Genomic DNA, 22757 nt, shown 5'->3' on the forward strand with positions numbered 1-22757 from the left:
CCTAATAGGACCCTTTCTCTTTTCACTTGATTTCGATTCCTCTCAACGTGATTTATCAAACGGTGGGCGAATTTTGAGATATATGTCCCTAATTTTTAGAGAAATCGTGATTTTACAAAAGAGTATGCTCACCGCAAACTTCGGTGCTGATGATTTTCTCACAAATTTAAAGAGTATACTCTGTGGGAACTTATTTTTAGCTGTTACCCAATAATTGTCAAATATATTGTTGACTTTATTTTTACAAATAAAAGAAAATACAAAATACACAGACCAGTTGTAAAATTTAACAAAAATCTTTCAAAATTGTGTGCCCAAAACTGTACATAGAAAATGGTTTGCAAAAAATAACGAAAATACAACACATTTTTTCAAAGTGCTCTAAAATTTAATTTAATTAACTTTAAATTATAAACCACGCCTTCATGGAAATTTTGTAAAATAGATTCACCAAAAACCAAAAATTTTAATTTATTGTTGGTTAATTAACCCTTTTAATTAATCGTTTTAGCTAGTTCTTAGCACCTCTTCTTTGAAAATGATATTTTCTGATAATTCATTTTTCTAGTTTTACTTTATAGATATTTTCATAATTCCTTGGTTGCCAAAAATGTTCGAAACACAAAGAGGCAGCCTATTTTCCCTATATTCTTCCGTGAAATTTGCTGGGGTGTGTTTGTGTTTGCACTGAAGCAAATCAATGGGGCGGAAAATTCGGGCCAAGTTTGCCCGCTTCATTTGCTGCGCCGAATGCATAAATAAATAATAATTCCTCATGCATCGAGGTCCAAGGAAGGAAGGAAGGAAAAGCTGCTTTTGTGCTTGTTGGTGCTTGCTCTCGGGTTTTATGTACGTTGTTTAACTTAAGCGTTATTTCCCCCCTGCAAGTAATTATAAACGAGAATGAAAAGTTAGTCGCAGCGGCAGTGGCGGCGGCGTCGGCGGCCAAGAAGCACTGCTGCCGCCGCCGCCGCTGGATTATATAATTTATTCCCCCTCCTCGCTTGCTTGCTGGCAATCAGGGTGCGGCGCTCGTGATTGGAGGTGCTTTCCCGACTCTCCAGACGCCGCCCTGCTCTTTACTTTTTAAGTGCTCCATTAATTGAAAGGAAAGCTCCAGCTCGCTCGCTTGCTTGCTTGCTTAACTACCTATAAAGTGAAGGAAGGCAATTAAATCTGTAAATGGAGACGCACAGGTGGCTCCGCGCAGAGTGCAATCAAACGAACAGCCGCTTTTCTCCTTCAAATCGCGTTTGCTCTTTTCTCTGTTTGTATATTATTGTATTTTACAAGTAAAAGTGTCGGTTTGTGACGCTGATGCGGAAAATTTTGGTTTTCAGAAGGAAATATTTTTAAGGTATATTTAAATTAAATATATTTTTGTCTAGTATTACGCAAATCGATTACTCTCAATTTTGTAAATATTCTTAACAAGGCAGTAAGTGCGACGTTTTCTGTTATATAGAATATAGAGTTGCGAAAGCCCTGTTTCCCAGTTTAAATTCAGAATTTATCTTTGTCAAGATGGAAATTCTGCACACCGTTGTGAAGACCGTCGCGATGAGAGGAATCGAAATGACGCGAAAAATTAATTCAAACCCTGTTAAATTTATTAAAAATTCATCTGTTTTTTTAACTCAGTCCTGATTTAAATGTTGCGCATTTTAAGATATCAACTTAGGCATAACACTTAGTGTTTGAAGCGGCAAACAGATGGCGCCACCGTATACTTTCATAATAAATTTAATTTTAAGGCATTTCCGCTGCGATTTCAGACTCAATCCTGCTACTTTGCATTCTTCATTTAATATGCTTTCTTTTGACGTGCTGAAAACCAAAATCGGTTTAGCCAAACGCCGTAGAATCGTGAAAAACTATTATTTGAAATATAAAATATTTTCCAACGTTTCTACGGTGAATCGCTGGACTGATTTTGGTTTCCAGCACGTCTAAAGAAAATGTATAAAGTGAAGAATGCACAGTGGCAGGATTTAATCTGAAATAACTGCGGAAGTGTCTTAAAATTCAATTTATTACCAAAGTATATGGTGGCGCCATCTGTTGGTGTCTCCAAACTTATTCAATTGTTGCTGAATAGACTCCAAGAAAGCTTACTAAAGCCAAAATGTATTATCAAACGTGCCTGTAAAGCTCCACTTAAAATGATAATTTCAATTAATCTTACTCAAAATGTCTTAAAACTATGACGTAAAATCACGTGAGGAGCATTTTATTATATAATTAATTAATATATATTAATTCACACAGCCCGAAGCGCTCATCCCCTTCACTCGCTCACTCACACACATATTAGCTTAATTAATTTTCTTTGTAGCAGAATAATCATTTAGAGCGTGGAGTGTCAGCGATCTGGTTTCCCACACGCCGCCAACAGATTACACGCGGCTGCGGCTCATTATCGCCCGCTCGCCCTCCGCGCTAATAATATTGGCAACGGCGTGGGCGGGCGGGGCCTGCTCGCAAGCACCTGCCGATTGTTCTCTCGTGGCCACGCGGACAATCGGCCGGAAAACGAGCTGTGATTTTAATGGTCTGCCGCTAAATCGAGTCAATTCAACGGTGAAATTGGTTCAATCAAAAAATTCTGTTTTATTTTATTGTTCGGTATAATACTGCCTGAAATAATTGCATCAGTTTTATTGAGTTTCAAATTATGAGAATCCGCAATGAAAGAATATAATTTTTTGTTTTCTCTTTAAATCCAAAATCGTCGAAAAATATAAAAAATATTAACGATTCATCACCCTAATTAATTTTAAATGTGTTTTTTATCGATGATTCATACCTCTGAACAAAATTTAAATTTAAAATCGCAATTAGAAAAAAGTCTCTCGATATCTAGATTTAGATTACATTTTTAATCTTTCTAAATTTATTTAATATTTAAAATTGATGTTTAATTATGCTAAAAATTACTAAAAATATTTTAAGAGCAACTTCAAAAGCATAAAATTGATTTTACAATAGCTTCTCCCGCAGGCTAACAACGAGAAAATTAAATATCACACTCACGTTCTCTTACTGTACCGCAGGCCTGTCCAAAATGAAATTTTTAACCATAAAGCTGCAGAGAATTTTAAATCGTTGAAATATCCGCAAAAGAAAAGAGAAACGAGCTTGAAAGTGGCAACCGTGAAACTCTTAAAAAAAATGAGTTAAGCCAAAAGTTCCATCTTTTTCTTATTTAAACTATTTTCAAAGAGAAGAAAAACTGCTCTTGACACACACAAAAAATCCAGAAGGGAATAATATAAATTCACTAACTGCCTCCAAAATCCAGAGCCTTGAAATTTACTCTTTCCCAAGCTAAAAATTAATTTTAATAAAAAAAACACCACGTTTTATTCAAACAGGAATCAAATGTTGAAATCAAGCGTGGTCTGTTATTTTGCGGAAAAACAAATCGGCTGGTGTGTTGATGCAGTCGGCGGGCGAGAGGGTCAGCCAATAGGGGCCTGGAAATGGAGTCCAGTTCGGCGGCACAAACGGCGCGATGTTATCTGGCTAAACATTAACCGCAAAATGGCGCTTATATAATGCGCACCTTGGGACACAATTAACTGGGGTGTGCAAGCGGGGATCAGCGCTATTTCTCTCGCTTATCAGCTCCACACCCTGCTCGCTCTGTCCGCCTTCAAACCTCATTACGCGCCGCCCTGTTATGAATGTGTGCCGGAGCGCTCGAAAGCAATTGCTCCGCAAATTGCCGCTGCTGCTGCCGCCGCCGTGTGTAGCAGCAGTGTAGCAGGGCCTCGCTCGCGTTTTACGAGCTCCACTCTGCTGCGTCGTAAAAAATAATTGCCTACAGTAAAAATGAGCACTAATGATCATTTATGCATGCGCGAAACACAACTCGCTTTTTGTAATTCCGCAACGCACACACTGCTCGGCTGCTCTCGAGCGGAAATAATGCATTTTTGTTTTTGTGCCGGACACTCCGCCTGGATTTTCACCTCTGTGTTTGTTTCTAATTTCTGCGGCAGGATTTAAATTATTTTCTTTTCGTGAATTTTCTCGTTTTGCGCAGGGTTCATCTGGATTTGAATGAGGGGTTATAGAAATTAAAAGTCTAAATTCATTATAACGACTTATGAAATTTTATTTGAATAAAAATTACAGAATTAAGTGCTGAAGGTGCAGAGAATTTATATTTGTTTATCAATCCTCCTCCCAAATCCACATTTAAACTAAAAACATTCAGATTTTAGGCGAAATTCCAATGGAGTCACTGCACCCTTGGAAATGTCGCCCTAAATTTCAATGGTAAAAGCTTTTTTTGGTCATCAGGAGCTTTTTCCAATTATCAATCAGGAAAATGTCAGGTCCTTGGAGATAATGAGAATTTTCTACATTTTTTACTCGTTTTCTATGCAAATTCCCAAAATATTTGCAAGTTTAAAAGCTATTTAAAACAAGGTATTAAATTTTATTTTTGTTTTATGATTATTTTAATTTACGGCCATGGATAATATACAATATAAAACCCTTCAAAATATAAGCTCTAACGTTTTTAAACTATATATAGAAGAAATGCACATTTTCAGTTTAATGCAATTTAAAAATGAAATTATTGGTAATGCTACGATCGGATGTAGTGTATACATTTTTTTCAGTTCGTTGACCAAAGAATATAGTTCATTTGAGTATATTGTTTGTGAAATTTAGCTACAGTTTAACTCTAAAATGTGCAATAATAAAATCAGGATCGACGAACAATTAAATTTCAGGGTTTTCTCGAAAAATTAAATGATTTTGATCCCTTCTCGTCGCAATCTATTATATCCAATGAGGGAATTAAAAAAAATCCCAGACTGGAGAAATATAAATCTCTTGAATTCCATTTAGGAGACAATTTCTGCTCGATTAGTCTGCAGTCTTAAGATTTTGAGCCGATTTTCTCAAAAAATTAAACGGCAACCTGGGAAATTCTTACCTTTTCCTAATTTTTAAATATCGTTTCACGTGTAAAGATAAATTTTCTGTTAAGTTTACCTTAAAAAATATAGTAAAATATAGAGATTTTATTTTTTTAATTCTAACAAAAGAATTTCTTAAACTTATTCGATTGTTGGTCTGTTTGTTTCCCTAAAAAACAATTATTAATCATCCCCTTTTGCGATGTTTATTCCGCGTGCGTTGTGAATTGCGATTGGGTGGCTTGAGGAAACAGGTAGCTTCAACTGCAGCAATAAAGCCCATCAACATATGAACGAGGACGGTGTATAAATGCGGCTCATCGCACTCCCGCGCATATCGCGGCAGAGGCGCCGAGTAATTGGGTGCTTTATTAACTCGTTCGCGCGTCGCGGCCCGATTAATAACGACGGAACGGAGACGCGCGCGCGGGGTGCAGGCGAGAGATAGGAGCTAGGAGAGGAGGAGAAGAAGAAGAGTGGCAGCTGCATTAATTTGAAATGCAAGCGTCTGCCTAATCTGGCGCTAAAGCGGGGCTACGGTGTCAGCGTCAGCCCCTGGGACGCCAGATTGATAACTGCTGCGCTGCTCCTATGCGAGCGAGAGAGGAGAATCGCACATGGTTCTCACTCGATCGCTATATATATATATAGCTCGCTCGCCGGCGTACACAACAAAGAACTATTAAGCTTATCAGGCGGAAATTACCGGCCCTGGGGACTTGCCGCCGCCGCCGCCGCGCGTAAACGATTGAACGCAACACGAGAGAGAGAACGTAAGGACTCTCTTTCTGCATTTACTACTCGGTCATCCTCATTGTTCGCTCCATTATGCTCTCTCCCTTTCAAGTCTCCGAGAATACAGAATCTGCTTGCGACCTCAAGTCATTGCAATTTTATTTTATAGAATCGCGTCTGATGTGTAAAATTAAGTCTGAAAATATCTTCCCCGTTATTTAGCATATTTTGTTTTGATTAAAAAATTTAATTAATAATTTAATAATTTTCGTGATTTATATGTGTGGATGAGGAGAGAAAATCTCAAATGGCAGTTTAATTTTTAAAAAATCGAACTTTAAATCGTCACGGGACCGTCCAATGAATATGAAACATGCATGTGAAGCCATTTAATAAGCCTCTTTTGAAACTGCTTGAATAAGCTTTAAATTATTTAAAATATATAATTTAATTTCAGAAATAATTTTTGAATTAAAATGTCTTCTTTAGATTGCGGGATTTTGTGACCTTGTCCTTTGTCCTTTGACCTGGGAAAATATTTTTGGCAAAACCAGAAGAAATTTTATTTATTAACCTCTCCAAACACAAACACAATTAAAGTTAATTTTCTGATTAAAATGACTTTTCCCATAGAGTTGCAAAGTTAAAGCTCCTGTAAAATAGGCAATTCATGGAATTTCACCGGAAATTTTCAAGTTTGACTAATATTTACTCCACCAAATTTCATATGTAAATTTCCTGCCAGTTTATTTCGAGTCTAAATAATATTTAAGCAATTTATATCTTAATTTGAAAAAATAACTAATTTTGCATCATTTTTTTTATCCATATGTTCGTCTTTTTGTGTGGATTTGTGCGTAGAATAAAAGCCAAAGGATTTATCAGATTATTACACCAATAACTTTTTATTTCCGCGTTTTCCGTATTATTTACAACAATAATAGTCCAGTTTTACACACAAGAACATATCGTATTCGCGTTATTTTCCCGCACACTTGAGAATTGTCCTGTTCGGTTTTGAGGTATTTTCGTCTTTACAAAAAATTGATACGCGCGGTCGTAGACTTATTTACATTAATTATAAGAGCAAACTAAATTATCTCAGGTGAACTGTTTGTTGGTCCTTTGGGTTGAAAACGAGCGTCCGTCTCACTTTTCTAAAAATTAAATGAGTGTGTGCCACTTCTGCTTTCCTTCTTCTATGTACAAACAATTCCTCTTTTACAAAGGACTTTCTGTTCTGCGAGATTGGAACTGACGAGGGTGTTAATTGACATTTTTTGGAGGTGGAAATTCTAGACGGCCAGCTAATTTTTTCTGTCCGTATATCGCTGATGTACTTTTAGACATACCAAATGAGCACGAAATACACGACTTTGAAACTTATATGAATCACACTAAAATCGTCTTGCGAAGTCAGATAAAACAAATGGACATAACATTTAAAATGTTTTAATTTCAAATTAACAGTTGCTTATGAAACCTGTTGAGGTAATAAAAATTTATTCAATCGTTAAGATTTGACTATTTTATCCGCTTCTAATTTTCAATGCTGGAAATCACATTTTACTTGTTGTATGATTATTTTTTTTTTTTAAATTTTGTTGGATTTGTAAGCTGAAAAAACTGCTATGCCAAAATTGACCAGTTGTTTTTCTGACTATTTTATTCAGTCATTTTCTGACTGACAATAAGAAAAGCTTGTGAACCTACTGAAGTATCCGATTTTGATTTAAAAATGAAATTTAAATTCGACCTCTATATACATATATATATATGCTCATATTAGAAAAAAAGTTAATTTGAACTGATCAAAGCTTTTGAAAATGAAATAGGAAAAATCACATCTGTATAATTGTTTCAAAAAGCTCAAGAAACTAAGTTAATAAATATTAAAAAATAATTTTATTATTTTATAGATTTTATACACACAAAATTGATCAGTACATAATAGAGGGTTAATAAATTTAAACTGGTTATCGACTATGTAAAGCCTATTAGGACTGTTTTAATTAACCATTTTCTGCTTGTGATAGCAATTTAAGATTTTCCATGCTGCAAAAAGAACAGCTGTTTGACCGAAATCCCTGGGTATTTTACATAAATACTGAAAAAAGTAATTGATTAATTAGCTGTATACCCCAGAAAACCTGACAATTTTACTTACTCTAAATATTTCATTAACAGTCCAACAATATTTAATAAAAAAATAAAAATTATATGTGTATACATATGGAAAATAAAATTAAAAGCTTCGTTTTGAAATTGATTTCAATTAATAGTCTACGATGCGCCTGAAATTTGATTATCTTTTATAATTAATGCGCACCATCTAAAAATAACTTTGTTTTCAATGAGGCCAGTTTTAGTTTTAGTCGATTTTTAAATGTGGCTCAATATATGTCTTTAGAATTGCGTGATTCATACTGATTTGGCATCTAGAAGTAAACCAAACGCACAATCCGATAAAAATTCCCAATCCTCTTGACCAGTAAAATCTCCATAATAATTGCTAATTTTTGTAATCATTTTAATTTCCAACTTAGATCCGAAACGAGTGTTTTAGTTTTTTTCCAATCCCGCAGAGTGCATACCTCTGGCAATCGAATGAAACGTGCTCCAGCAACTGTCTCTAGCAGGGCGAGTGAGTCATTGATATAATTTTAGATCACAATCACAGTTACAATTATAAACTGGTTCCGCGCGACGCGAGAGTCAAGAAACACTTTTTACAGGGGGGCCCGTCATCACGTGGACGGACCGAGGGAGGGGTGTCCGGCGAGGAAGTAGGGGTACTGCGAGTAGGTGGCGGCGGCGGGGTAGTGTCCGGCGTAGAGCAGGCTCGAGTAGGCGCCGCCGCCGGAGTAAGGCAGTCCTGCGGCGCCGCCGGCGCCGCCCGGGGCGCCGGCGGACGGCGGCGGCACCGTCGGGCTGTTCACGTCCATGCCCGGATTTTGCTTTTTCCACTTGGTGCGGCGGTTCTGGAACCAGATTTTGACCTGAGTTTCGGTCAGGCTCAGGGACAGCGCCAGGTTGAGCCGCTCGCACACGGACAGGTAGCGCGTCGTCTTGAATTTGTTCTCGAGCGCCACCAGCTGCTCATACGTGAACGCCGTCCGCGCCCGACGCGGCTTCCCGCCCCCGCTCCCCACGGACTTGGAGCCACCGCCGCCCCCGCCGCCTCCACCCCCGCCCCCACCGTCGGTGCTGCCGCAACTGCCGCCGCTTTTGCACTTCTTGCGGCTTCCGAACTTGTGCGTCGCCTCGTCCACGCTCTCGTCGTCGCTGCCCCCCTCGCGCGTTCCGTCCTCGTCTCCTGAACCGCCGTCTTTCCCTAAAACAAACAAAATAAACATACTTTAATATGAGGTCAATTTTATAACAAGGTTGTCCTGAATTATTTTAGTATGTAAATAAAAGGGAAACCAATATTTAGTTTGTAATAAAATTATCTATAAAAATACAGGCTCCAGACTTTATGAATATAGGCACTTAATTTTGGTTTGCAAAAAAGGTCTCGGATTTTGATGAAATTCTCTTACTGGACCTATTCAGCCCATCTGAAAATTTCTGGTCAAAATTCCATAAATTACCAATTTTACAGGCTTTTACATTTTTTTCGGGTGATTTTCAAATTTTGCTGGTTTATTGGGATATAAAATTTTTGGTTTTTAAAATATTTAATACTTAACAACTTTCAAATGCAGATCAACTTCATAGGTCTAAGGTCAAGGTCACAAAAATCCAAGGTCCCGCATTTAAAAAAATGTAGTGCAGTGGTAAACCCTGTTTTTTTTTACAATTTTTACCATATTTTCTTGCGGGCAACGTTTGCATGTGTTTTTAATAATTTTCTAACTATTTTTTCATAGCCTCTCGACATGAAAAATTGCCAGAGAGAAACTTTTGGAGAAATTGAGACGGAAGATATTTATTTTGAAGAAATAACCGGCACAGTAAAAGAAATTTTGACCACTCCGACTGCAAATTTGAAAATTTCACTAGGGGAAATGGTAACATCTTGCAATTCATGCGCAAGAAATTGGTAAATATCAGGTAAAAAAAGTCCAACCTGCAAAAATCATGTGAAATTTATTAAAAAGATCTGGGCATATAAAAGGGAAAAAATGTCTGAATTTGAGATAGCCAAAATGTACCTCATTTAATGGAGAATAGCATTATTACATTAAATTTTTATTTTCCATTGATTTAAATCGATTTTGATCCCAGCTTCGATTGTATATATGTTACGACGCAATTTAAGGACTGATCAAAGATTTAGTTCCATTGGAATAAACTCGAAAAGTATTGCCTTGAAATGAAAAAGATGAGAATGCTTTACCATTCTCGTCAAAGCTCTGCTTGATCAAAACCCCGGCCTTATTATAACGCACGCACACGTACAGAGCAAAATGCGTAAAATCGGGATTTATAATAGGGAAATAAATCAGAGAGTAGGCGCGGAAAGCGCGTTTGCTGCGGTCGTGTAAGTGACTGCCAGACAAGCGGCAATAAAGCCTTACAATAATAATCATCCTGGTCGTCATCTCAAGAGAGAGCTCTCTCTCTTACTCCGTGAGAGAGAGAGGAGGACGGGGGTGTCAAATTACAAGCTTGGTTTGTTCCGGAGGCGCTGCTGTTGCTGCCGCTCTCTCGTTTTGAGCGTTTACCCTCTCTTTGAGCGCGCACAATGCATTACCTCCATCATCCCCATTTATTTCAAGTTAGCAGGGGTTGGCTGGCGGAGGCGGCGGTGGCGGCGGAGGAGGAGGAACAACCCCCACACTCTGGCGCTGTTTGCTGTCAATCGGGATGTGTTGCGGTTGCGCCGCGCATAAACTTATCGCTGCCGCCGCCGCCGCCGCGCACACTAATTACCAGCGCAGCACCCTATTCTAATTTGCCACGCAATTGTACTAAGTGTTTTAATTCGGTCTTCCGCATGAATAATGCCAGGCCCGCCAGCCTGCTCATTAGCTCTTAAACTTATTATGTCTTGCTCGCGGCGCCTGATGCCTTGCCTCCCATTCTCGCTTTGTTTAACCCGCCCGTCGTGTAATTGGCTCGTGCGTTTGCGGTGAAAAGCAACTTGCGCGGCTCGAATTAGCAACTTTTCCCTTTGTCACTGTTTTCCTTTTCTTCGTGAGTTCAACACGGTAATATTTTTGTGTATAAACAAGCACAAAGGGACGAAACGTGCGCATGGCAGTTTTGTGTTTATGCGGTCGGTACCTGTACACCTGTTTGTTTCTCTGTGATTTTTTTAACTGAAGGAAGATTAGGTCTGTACAGTTCAGACGATCGTCTTTTTTCTGAAAAAATGTCGAATGACTATTCGATTAAAACTATCTCAGCCGCGTAATTTTAGGCGGCGGATGGTTGAATTTTAAATAATTTTCAAATGGAGTCATATTTTTATATTTTATTTTAAAGCTTTTCCAACAGTCTAAAAACAGTTTTGAAACTGTCAAATTAGCTCTTAAAATTCTACCAGCATTTAATACAATTATTAAGCTTTAGTTTTTCACCCTTAATTCCAATTCAATTCGCAGTTTTATTTTTCCATACGAGTCAACATTAATAAAGCGATGAACTGGCTGAAACTCATGATGAAAATAGCAGAAAAGTTTGCTGTTAATCCCACCACTCGCCACACTACTTCCAGGATATTTATGTTAATTGACTCGAAGACTGTCCTGTTCATGAGTGTATTATTATTATCCATAAATTTTCGGTAATAACCAGCCTTTAAACAATCATCGTTGAGGATTGAGATAAATTAAAATAGGATAACTCACTATTTATAGTGATTCGGAATTGATCTGGATTTCGCTATATTTTGTGATTTTAATTTTACTAAAGTGGATTGATACAGGGCAACAATTGAAAACTATTTGAATTGTTGGTTGCAATAAGCAGTCGATCGATAAAAAATGCGCTCTACAATTTGCAATAATCAAAAATGGACCTTGCTACAGTAAAAATTCAAAATTTACAGCGCTTTTACACAATATTTTCTTCGCAGATTTCGATTCCTCCTGTCGAGATCTATCAAACAGTGTAGGAGACGTTTTAGGGAAACTTTTTATTGAAAAATAAAATAGGATTTCAAGTAAGGAGACAGCGTCCTCGCCGTGTGAAAAGCGTAAACTTTGCAGCCAATTTTCTCAAAAATGTACACTGCTACTTAAATCAATTTTATTGGCATCAACTGAATCCTAAGAGACGAGTTCATGCATTGGCAACAAGGATTTTTCAGGAATTAGCATTTTTATCCTGGTCATGCCGGGAAATTATCCATCAAGAAAATCTAATTTTTGTCTTTATTTTTTGTGCTTTCCAGAAAATGAGCTAAATTTCTCTCCTGGCGAAATAAATCATAAATTTCAACAATGAGATAGTGTTCAGCGCTTCATTTGAATAAAAAAAAAATGGAACCGATTCTCCCAGAAATTTAAACGGCGAAAAATTTTAAACTCTTTACAATTTTCAGAGAATCTTTATTTTGAGGAAAAGATCGGTATTTTTTCAGTACAAATCCAGTGTGAATATTAATTTTGATTTGAATCAAGAGAAGCAGCTCCTTGGCAATAACCGCAAAGCAACAGGAAAAATAGCATATTAGTTAATTAAGAGGCATTTGGCTAAACGCGCGGCGAGTAAAAGTGGTGGGTTCGGGGGGAGGGAGAGAGGGAATGGCTTTGGCTCACTCACAATCAGCGCCGGGTGGCCGCGTGGCTGCTGTTTGGACATCTAAACAAATAGCGAACGAGTTGTTAAATTAATTATAATGGAGACGCGCGCGCGGCCGCAAGCGGGGGGTTGGCATGCCGGGCAGGCAGGCAAAGCACGGGGCCGGCCGGCAGTATCGATTACATGCAGATGAATTAATTTGCCAAGCGTGTGGTGAATGTTTACTCAAGGGCCTGCCAGCAAACCGCACGCGCGCGCCCTTTTCTCTCTCTCTCTCTCTCTCTCTCTCTCTCTCTCTCTCTCTCTCTCGCTCTCTCTCAGTCAGCAGTCGGCTCTGTTTGTGCAATCGCAGTAATGGAGGACATACATTACGCTTATTAGAGGCCATCCAGCATCCATCGCAAACACCGGTCCGCAGAGACTCGACCGCCTCCGCAACGCCAATTAATTCAGCCGACCATCCCCCTGGCCAAGCCTCTCTCTCTCTCTTTTTTTCCTCGCTCTCTCGGATTGTATGTTTGCACACCGAACCAGAGTCCGGCTCGGCTGCTTTATTGATTTCGGAAATTGGTGGCAATTAATCACCTGTGAATTCCGTGTTGCCGAAATAGCCGCCGACGCAACAGGATATATTAAATGCCACACCGCACAACACACCTCGTATTGATTTCTGATAGCCTTTCGCTCTGTTTAAATACACAAATATAGAGGAATAATTAGAAAAGGACGGAAAAAACAGCTATGTGGTGTCCAGAGAGTAAAAAAATGCTCACACTGGGTAATTTCAGGCACCGCAGCACAATTTCCAAAGCATATAGATTTTGTTTTAGGCAAAAAATGTCGCTTTTAATTTTTCCTGGAAATTTATATTCACCCACTACCAATCCACTTTCCAACAAAACAAGGAAAATTAACTTGAATTTTCCCACATTTTTCAGAACATTTTTTACTTTCAGTGATTTAAGTAGAGGTATAGAAACACCTGATGAAAATTTTCCAATGCAGATCGAGTATTCAAATATTCTATTTTTGGGACCTACTATAAACATATGCGCAGTTCTGGCAGCTCTATTAAAATGATCTACTATGTATCCCTCGAGATTTGTCCTTTAGTAATTTGTGGCTTTAAGGGTAAAGCTTTAATTAAATTTCATATTCTTGTTACATTTTTAGTACAACATAATTTTCTCTAAAATCTACACGACATATCAGTTTGCGGATATGTGAAAAATTTACGAAAATAATTAACTCTAAAATAAAAATATCCTTAAAAAATGATTTAGAAATTTGTCAGCTGAGTTAAATTAGAAAAAAAATGTGATTTTGCAACATTTAAATAGGAACAAGCATTTTAAATGTAAAGATTTCGCTTACTTTTTGGGATTGATTGTGCTTTTCTGAGCTTCAAATCGTTGCGAGCCCATAAAAAGAGTAATAATAATAGAAGTCATGCAATTTTTAGTCATTTGAACCATTTTTGAAACCATTTAAAACTGCCAACACCATCAGAAGAAGGCTCGGGCTTGATTTTAATATAGCCTTTTTACGATTAAAAAGCACTCAATTAAAACAAATAAGAGAGGCGGAAAGCGTACTTAATTTTCTTTGATACAAATATTTAGTTTAGAAAAAATATAAGTCAAAATGTCAAACCGACTAATTCAAACGCAAATGCACTCTAAAATTCACAGCCCATTTCAACCGAAATTGGTCTTAATTTATTTGCTTTCGGGGAGATGTCACGATTTATGCTCGGAAACGGCAAAACTTGTCTAAATTTTTGGCTATGATCCAATCCTCAAAAATACAATTATTCTACACGTGTGAGTTGGAGTTGAATCTTTCTTTTGTAGCCTAAAGTAATGTGAATCGAATAAATTTGGTGAATGAACGGAGCTTTGAAAATTGGATAACACTATTCCTAGTTTGATATTAAGAAAAAATTTATTCACATTAATTGATTAAAATGGGTTACTTTTACTTTTCATGTATTAAATTAAATATTAACCTGAAAGGTTTTTATCTTTCTCTATTTTTAAACATAATTTAAAAAAAGCAAAACAAAATACTCTACACATTTGTGCAAGAACTGTGATACACCATGTGTTATTACTATTTTTTACTGTTATATAAAAAGCAACAAACTCCACCTCCAGCATCCATTCCTATATTTTCATATATATATATCCTATATTTTCACTTTGCTAATAAATATCATCATAAAAACTCTACACATCCTGAAAGCTGAGTTAAAATTTCATTTATATAAAATTCTTGCAGATCTTCATGTTTCCAAAAATAAAATAATTGAAAATTGGCTATATATTTATGAGAATCCGAGCGATGTTTGGGGTTGAAAGTGGGCTGACGTGCCTACGTGTGACTCTTCCTTTGTATTGTTATGACAAGTCCATTCGGATTTGGGAGGATTGCGAGAGCTTTCCCACTTACTCGCACCTTTCCAGCATATATTATGAAAATATTTATTTCACAGTACGAATGACTATAGAGTTACAATAAAAGAACCAATTAAACAAATACCCTAAAGGTTTTTATAAAAAAGTAAATCAGCAAATATTATCCTTGCAGTTTTATTTAATTTATTTTTAAACTCTCAATTTCTCATTCACCATTGGATTGCGGTGTATATACGAGGGTGCTAGTTTGAATTAAATCAGTTCTAAGATTCCTTCAGCAGAGAATTAAGAATTAAAGAGCGGGCCATTGAAATAATTCCGAGGCGAGACTGCTTGATGTTGTCACATGTGGTGTGCGCGGAGCTTAATTAAATAGCTCTACAAGCCTGGCGGGGTAATTAAACAATAAAAAGTGGCAAGCGGGTTGAGTGACAGCGCCTGAAAATAGCGTCTAATTTCTCTGGTGCTCGTTGAGTCATCTTGTGCGGCTCACGCGTCACTTTTTCTGCGCGCGCTCGGCCCGAGTGAAAAATTTCAAATGAGCGAAACGTTTGTTTTTGCTGAGCCGTGGTCACAAATTAAGGAAGAGCGGCCATTTAAACGCGAACACATGGTCGTCAATCATCTACTCAAAGCGGTTATTTTCTAGTTGGGCATTTCAATTAGTGGCGGCGGCAACATAAATTATTCCGCACGCTCGCTCAAAGGGCCGAACAGCATTAAAAACACGCCGAGGATTGAGACGTGACCGTATGGCTGCCAGCCGCGACGTCGCCCCTCTGCTCCTCTCCAAAATTAAAATTTCTGCTTTGATTTGAGATCAAAAAGATTTTTATTTTCTTTATGAATAAAATTGTAAAATGCATCTATCAGTGAGCCTAATTTATTTATTATTACAGTTACAAGTCCAGCCGATTCAGCCGAATTATTGGCTGGTTTTCAATGAAAACCACCCCAAAAATTGGTTAAAAAAAACGAAAAAATTCAATCCATTGAGAAATCTATTTTTAACTTTGATTTTTCACTTAATCTCTGAGTTATTTGTGGTTGAAGTTGGCTAAAAATATAAACAATTTATCATTATAGTTCTGTTGAAGGAATTATTTCAAGGGTGTTCATACAGTGCCAAAATTACCGTCAACATGTTTTTACCTTTAAAAAAACTTGGTTGATAATTTTGATCCTCAGACAAAAACCTTCTAAAGTTGAAATGAAGCACTTTCAGAATTTTTTTAAATTTTTAAACATTTTAAAATGTAAATACTAATTTATAGCTCCATCCCTAAGCAGTGAAATCTCCTTTATTTAAAGATATATTCTTTAAGAGTTTAGCCCAAAACAATTCTGAATTATTAAAAAATAATTAAATTAGAAAATGACAATAATTATTTCAAGCCAAGTACGCGAGAGAATTAGATTTGATTCCATCTGCGCATTCAATTAGGCTGGTGGCTGGGTTTTTAGGCAATTTTAGGAGCCAGCCAATCACAAGCGTCTGTCAATTTGTCCCTCCAGCCGGCTGGAGTAGCGAGAAAAGCGGAGAATCGGGGGAATGTGTGTTGTTTGCCTCGACGAGTGGAGGGGGTGTGTTATTTCGTCCGCTCGCTCGCTCCTCCTCCACTGCCCGCTTCACTCGCAGACAATACCAAGACGGCTGGAGAATCCCTTATTGAATAAAGCCATTTTCTTTGGTCCAGAAATCTTTAATATATCTGTAGTGGTTCGTTTCCATCTTCTAACCCCCAAAAAACTATATTTCAGACCGTTTCAGACATAAAAATTAAAAAAACGGCCAGATGTTTCAAATTTCAATTTAAAGCGTCAAGACGCGCGAACTTGTTATAAATTTAGTTCTTAAACAAAAGGAGAAATTATTAATTTAACAAATCCACATAAACAGGAACGGAAACGAGATTTTTCGGTTTTTAAACTTGGAAAAGACTAGAACCAAATACATGCATTTTAACTATTCGAACTAATTTCTAAACTCGACAATTCCGCTTTTCAGCGCAGAATATTATCTTTTCAACGAGATGAAAAGATTCTTTAAATTGAGCGGTGCGCGACTAGCGGTGCCGGGACCAGAAGGGAGCAAACGCGCAAACGTATATACGCAGGCAAACCTCAAAGCTAGTTGGCGGTCTGACAAATTGCCCTCTTAGTTTTAGTGCTGAGATGAAGAAGTGTCGCTGAGAGATATACGACACTCGACGCACGCTTATATTTTTGAACATCCTTCATTGACTAACGGCGTCGTTGCCGTGGCCGTGCCGAGGAAATCGTCAGCGCACAGCAGGATCTGTTTCAAAGCCGCCACTATAATCGAAATCCACTTTAATTGGCCGGTTAATTCAGGAATGCGTGCTCGTTAAATACTGAATTTAACTCGAACAAATGCTGCTTGTTTCGCTAATTGTCTCGCTTCCACTTTTAATTTCTTTTGATGTTGCAAAAATTAGCCTCAGCCAAAAACTTTTACGCAAAATGAATTGATGCGCGTTTAAAATTTCTTGATTTTAAACTAAATATTTTAAGGGGGAATTATCAGAGATAAAAAGTGTGGTAAAGCTGATCTTTAGGGGCTGGGAAATTGAGACAGTCGAGTGAGCTTCCAATCGGATGCAGGACCATCAAAATAGCACTTCAGACCATAATCCTATAAAATTGTCGACACCGTCTAAAAGCGTCGAAACATTATATGTATAAATATATCGGCTAAAAGTCTGAGGAAAAGTGAACATTATACATACTTGTCGCAGCTAGACTTTTCTCTCACGATTTGAATTTTTGGTGGAGTTTTAAGCCCGAAATGTTATTAAATTTTAATTAATAATTTCTTTTCACAGACGAAAGTTGGTTTTATGCTATATTAAGACGTATTTTTTCAATTTTGATCTCTTTTGGGTAGAAATCCAGCAGTTGTTGCTACTTTCATGCATTGTAAATAATTTACCAACATGGAAAAAAATTCATGCCATGTCCGATTTGATGGCATGTAAAAATAATTTTAAAAAAAGCCAAACAAGAGTTAAGAAATTACAACAAAACGTGGCGTTCAATTCACATACAAAGACAAGAAGTATCACACTACAATTTAGCAGTTTGGAAGGGGAATAAAAATATTCAAATTCAAGTAAAAAGGTTGCTTTTAAAGTCTAATAATTTAAAATATTTTTCCATCGCATTTTTGTGGGCAAAAGTGTCATTTAATCAGTAAACGCAACGAAAAAAATCGTTGAATACCATACTATATTTTTTATAAAAAAACGTCTAAAACTCTCAGTTCGAACCGGTTTGAACCATAAATAAAATTAAAAAATGAATTTCAGGCTGACGTTCATATTGGCAAGCACTTATATTTTTTTCTGTAGATTAAAGGATAAAAATAAAATAAAATTCAATGAGTTTAACATCTATTAAGTATATTTTAACACTTAGGGCTACAGTGCTATGCAGTTAGTTTTTTTAAATATTATTCTGGTAACGCAGACTTGAAATGAATCAATTCTATATATTTATCCCATGCCAAAATGAACTATTTTTGTCCAAAAATCGACCAAAATAAATTATTTTATTTTTAGTCATGTCTAAATTTTTTACTATTTAAATTTAATTTAATAAATGGGGATGAAATTTTCGCTATAAATTTTTGGAATAGAATATTTAAGTGCGGTCTATCTTTTTTACAGTGTTTTTTGCCTATATATTTATATAAAATTCAATTAAAAACACGAGTCTCTTTTTTGTTTCGATTCTTCACAGTTTCATTAAACGTGACATTTGTTTTCAAATGTATTAATTTTACTGAACTCCCTAAATTAAAATAGCAATCAAGAACTAGAAACTCCTGACGTACAGAAATTACTGCTAACGATTTAAAATTTTTAAATAAGATAACTTATCCCCTTTTTAATTCAATTTAAAAACAATGTTTCATCTCCTCGTCCAAGAATTTTGTGATAGAGTTAATTTCCCAAATCCAATATTATACCTATAAATTTGACACCTCGGCGTGCACATAATGCGATAATTAGCTCAACATATATTTGCTCATATTAAATGTGCGCGCGGTCAGGACGCATAATGCGATGCCGTGGCGGCGGCTGTGTTGCGATGATGACGTGCTGTTTATTATGATGAAGCACACAATAGGCGCTTTGTGTTCTCTACTTAGTGCTCATTTCACGCACATTCACGCGCAATCCACAATGCCTGGCCAACTCTAGCAGGCGTGAAATTGTAATTGCGGCCTCTCTGCGTGCGTGTGCTGCGTGTGTGCGCTAGACAAACACGCCAATAAAATTCCACCAGCGAATCAATTTCTTTCCTTTTTCTCCCCGAAGAGCTTAAATTTTTGATCGCATGGATTCGGAAGCCGCGTATACGTTGCGCTTGGCCGCAAACAAATAATCAAATCCAACTTGCTCATGCGGAAATTTTCTTTTTTGCTCGCCAACGCGTGTAGCTTTTCAATAGAGCGAATAAAATTGGACGAGAATATCGCATTTTCACGTTAAATTTATGCGGCCTCCTGATACTTAATTTGTAAGTAAGATTTGGAAATTAAATCGGGTCTAATAATTCATATAATCAGTTAACATCTTTATAATTTGTTAAGAGCCAATTTCTTTTATTAGGAAGATTATTTACATTTTTAGCACAAAGATTATAGTTTCTCTATGAGAATTTAATAAGGATTAGTGGTATAGTATTTTTTAATTAAACTAATGCAAACTTTAAAATTTCTTTAAATTAAGGGTGGGAAATTTTTGACATCAAAAAGGAGGATTTCAAATGAAGTGATCAGTAAAGGGTACACAGAAAATAAATATTAAGTTAAATGAAATTTAAAATTATGAACGGCTCCAGCGCTGATTTTTTTTTTAATTTCAGGAATTTGATTTTCGTTGCCAATTTTGTTTTATGAAAAATCCAAGAAAGGTACGGAAATTCCAATCCTGCGCTGCTTGATCTTAGTTTTTTTTCATTATAAATTGGAAAAATAGAAGACCTTATTCATCTTGTATAAAGCATTTAATGCAAAAAATAAATAAAAATCCGCCTGTGGGAATTTTTTATGAGATTTAAATCGTATTCAATATTTGTTCAAGCCGCAAATCCAAAGGCAATGGCGATGTTTTGAATAGCATAATAATTTTGAGTTTTATTAAAAAACATTTTGAGCCATAATATCGCTGAATTTTCCGAGAAAATCGGATCCGTGCTGTCTCCTTATTGAAAATACGATATTAAAAAGTAAAAAATATGGAATTTCAGCTCAAATTTGCCCGCCAATGAATCAATTTTTACCAGTGAGGGAATTTATGAAATAAAAAAACAGACTAGCTTATAAATAACAAAAGAATGAATTGGAAATTGTCCGAGTAGAGAATTTATATCCTTTTATAAAAGTCTATAAACAAGAAATTTAGTATTGGCATAAATAATAGAATTAATGGAGACGCGTTAAGCTGTTTAGTGCTTAATTAATATAAATTCAGAGAGCAATTATGATCAATTCGTAGTTTTATATTACAAATTACAACGTGTCAATATTTGAAATCAATTAAGACTAAAGATCAATCATTCAGAATCTGGTCGCTTCCTTCCTCTTTTCTTTGACATGGTGGTTCTTGGTAGAACGCCTAACTTTTCTGAGTAAAGTAACTTCAGGCTCTTGTGATTCAGAAAACTATTTACTGTGAGCAGGATTTAAATTATGTTTCCTTTAATCAGGCAACAATTGGATTGGACAATTTACAGCTTTCTCGTGAGCTGAGACAGTGGAAGCTTCCATGGTGGCATTTAGTATTAATTCTGCATTCAAACTTTCGAAAAAAAAATCCGAAACCCCTAGATAAAAAAATGCGTCGTCCGTTTCCATTATTTCCATCTTTTTAGATTTTAATTTTAATTACAAAATGAGAGGAAAGTGATAATTTTCTAGTTTATTTTCGTATTTTAAAATTTACTTTTGCTTTTAATTGTTATGAAAAATAAAAATTCAAAAAAACTAACCGAGATCACTGGAGGAGAGGTCGTCGTCGGGGTGTCCGAGGGGCTTCCAGCAGAGGGCCCGTCCGGTGAACTTTGTGGGGTCGAGAATGTTTTCCACGGAGAAGGCGAGGCGGCTGCTGGCGGCGGAGGAGGCGTTCGGAGGCGGCTTATTGCAGAGTTGCTGCTGCGGCGGCGGAGGCGGCGACGTGCGCGCGTCCTCATCCTCGTCCGAGAGGCCGCGGCGGCTGAGGTCCATGGCGTCCTCGTCGTCGTCGTGTCCGACGTCCAGCACCTCCGAGTCGGCGTCCGAGCTGCACGGGTCGGCGGCCCACAGGGGCTTGCGGGGCTCGTCGGGGAAGGCCATCAGCGCCCTGGGGCAGACGAGCCGCTGCATTCCACTCACTCGGCGCCGCTCTCGCATCCACACTGACGCCCCGACACACTCGCAACGCTCCGAGGGCGGCCATCAACGGGGGCGTGGCCCCGCACGCCGCGCATCCCATTGGCCGGGGGGCGGGGCCGCCGCGATTGCTTCCCGCTCCAGCCTTAATTAAATTATTATAACCCCCTCCCCTGCCCCCACCCCCCGCCCGACAACCCTGCTCGGCCGGCTAAATGATGTGCAAATATATTAACAGCGGGTTTGTGCATATCGATCTCTCAAGCACGCTGGACCCGACGGATTTATCTCATTAGCCCAGGCCCGGACTGCTGCGCCTGCCTTCTTGTCCCGAGAATAATTAATTGAAGAGTTAGCGTTGTTGCTTTAAACGCTCTTGCACAGCTCTCAGTAGCCTCCCCGACGTTGGGTTTTTTTTATTTTTCAAAATAAAGAAAAGGAGAGTAGGCAATTTTTTGCGCACAAATGCTGCCCAGGTTGCATAATTTAAATTAAAATCAACATTCAAATGGGATTTTTTCCATTGTGTTAATTAAAGCAAAATTTGCGATGTTTTAAAGAGATTAACAGCTATAAATTAAATTTAAGGACTGTTTCTCCTCTTTCTCTGTTCGCGTGTGACGATAAAAACAACACAAAAAAGGTCATTGGCTCTTATTACGGCACAGACTTCAGACTGATTTATAAATACGAATTACTTAATCAAAACATAATTATTGATTGACCTTTTTTCCTAAAATCAAAGAAGTCATCTACTTTTTTATTTTAAAAACAACTAAACTACCAATGAATACACGTCAAATTGTTTTCGACAGCAGAATTTTATTTTAATAAAAAATTAATCACTAGATGAAAGTATAGTTGCTGACCACTGACAATAATTTTTATTGATTTCTACAGCGTGCAAAAATTCATTCAGACTGAGTATCAATTAAACTGCAGATTTTTCCAATTTTCTAGAAAAGTTTGACGGCTTGTCCATTTATGTTTTTGCTTAGATTTCGATTTCTAAATCGTTGGAATTTTTGTGTCTATGAAATAAATTTTCCTAGTTTTTTAAAAAGAAAATCGAGATTTTCTAAAGGGAGACAGTGCTCGCCGCTTGATTATCATGCAAACTTTGGAGTCGATTTTCTCAGAAATTTAAACAGTGGCCTGGGAAATTTCAGCTTTTTCTAAATTTTCAACAGAACAATTAAAATATTTTCCAGGATTTTGTTAACTCGACCAATTTTATACACTGAATATAAAAGCAACATTTTGAGAGATTTATATGAATTAAACTCATTCTGCAAGAACACAATACTTAAGATGAGTAATTATTTTAAACAAATGTGGTGACGAGAAACTCAAAAGCAAATAACTGCTGTGCAACAATAAAAAAAGTGATCTTGTGACCAGAAACAAATTCAATTAGCCGTAAAACACTGCTACAGTTGAGAATTTTATTTTATAACCTCTGTCATGATTGTAAAAAATCCTTAAGTTCCTTCATTAATTAAAAGCAGGCATAAATTTTTAATTACTCTTTGATGGTTACGCATTTTTTCTAAATAAAAATCAGATCCATTACTTTAA

The 22757-nt window shown here is 37.1% G+C and overlaps 1 protein-coding gene across 1 annotated transcript; it reads right to left on the minus strand.

Annotated features, from left to right (window-relative positions):
- Nucleotides 1-7898: 7898 nt before the first annotated feature.
- slou (slouch) lies at nucleotides 7899-21221 on the minus strand. The gene is made up of 2 exons (XM_065496296.1): nucleotides 20801-21221; nucleotides 7899-9006 (listed from the first exon to the last, which is right to left on the minus strand). The coding sequence occupies exons 1-2, from the start codon at nucleotides 21198-21200 to the stop codon at nucleotides 8420-8422; spliced, it is 987 nt and encodes a 328-aa protein (XP_065352368.1). The 5' UTR covers nucleotides 21201-21221; the 3' UTR covers nucleotides 7899-8419.
- Between the last annotated feature and the right edge of the window lie 1536 nt (nucleotides 21222-22757).

The sequence above is a fragment of the Cloeon dipterum genome, chromosome X, assembly GCF_949628265.1.
Source record: "Cloeon dipterum chromosome X, ieCloDipt1.1, whole genome shotgun sequence".
Taxonomy (NCBI): Eukaryota; Metazoa; Arthropoda; class Insecta; order Ephemeroptera; family Baetidae; genus Cloeon; species Cloeon dipterum.

What these genes read in the sequence shown, in the direction of transcription:
- slou (XM_065496296.1), bottom strand. Translation starts at nt 21,200, where the DNA reads ATGCGAGAGCGGCGCCGAGTGAGTGGAATGCAGCGGCTCGTCTGCCCC. An exon ending in CCTCTCCTCCAGTGATCTCG is followed by an intron (nt 9,007 to 20,800) that starts GTTAGTTTTTTT and finishes TGTTTGTTTTAG; the next exon opens with GGAAAGACGGCGGTTCAGGA.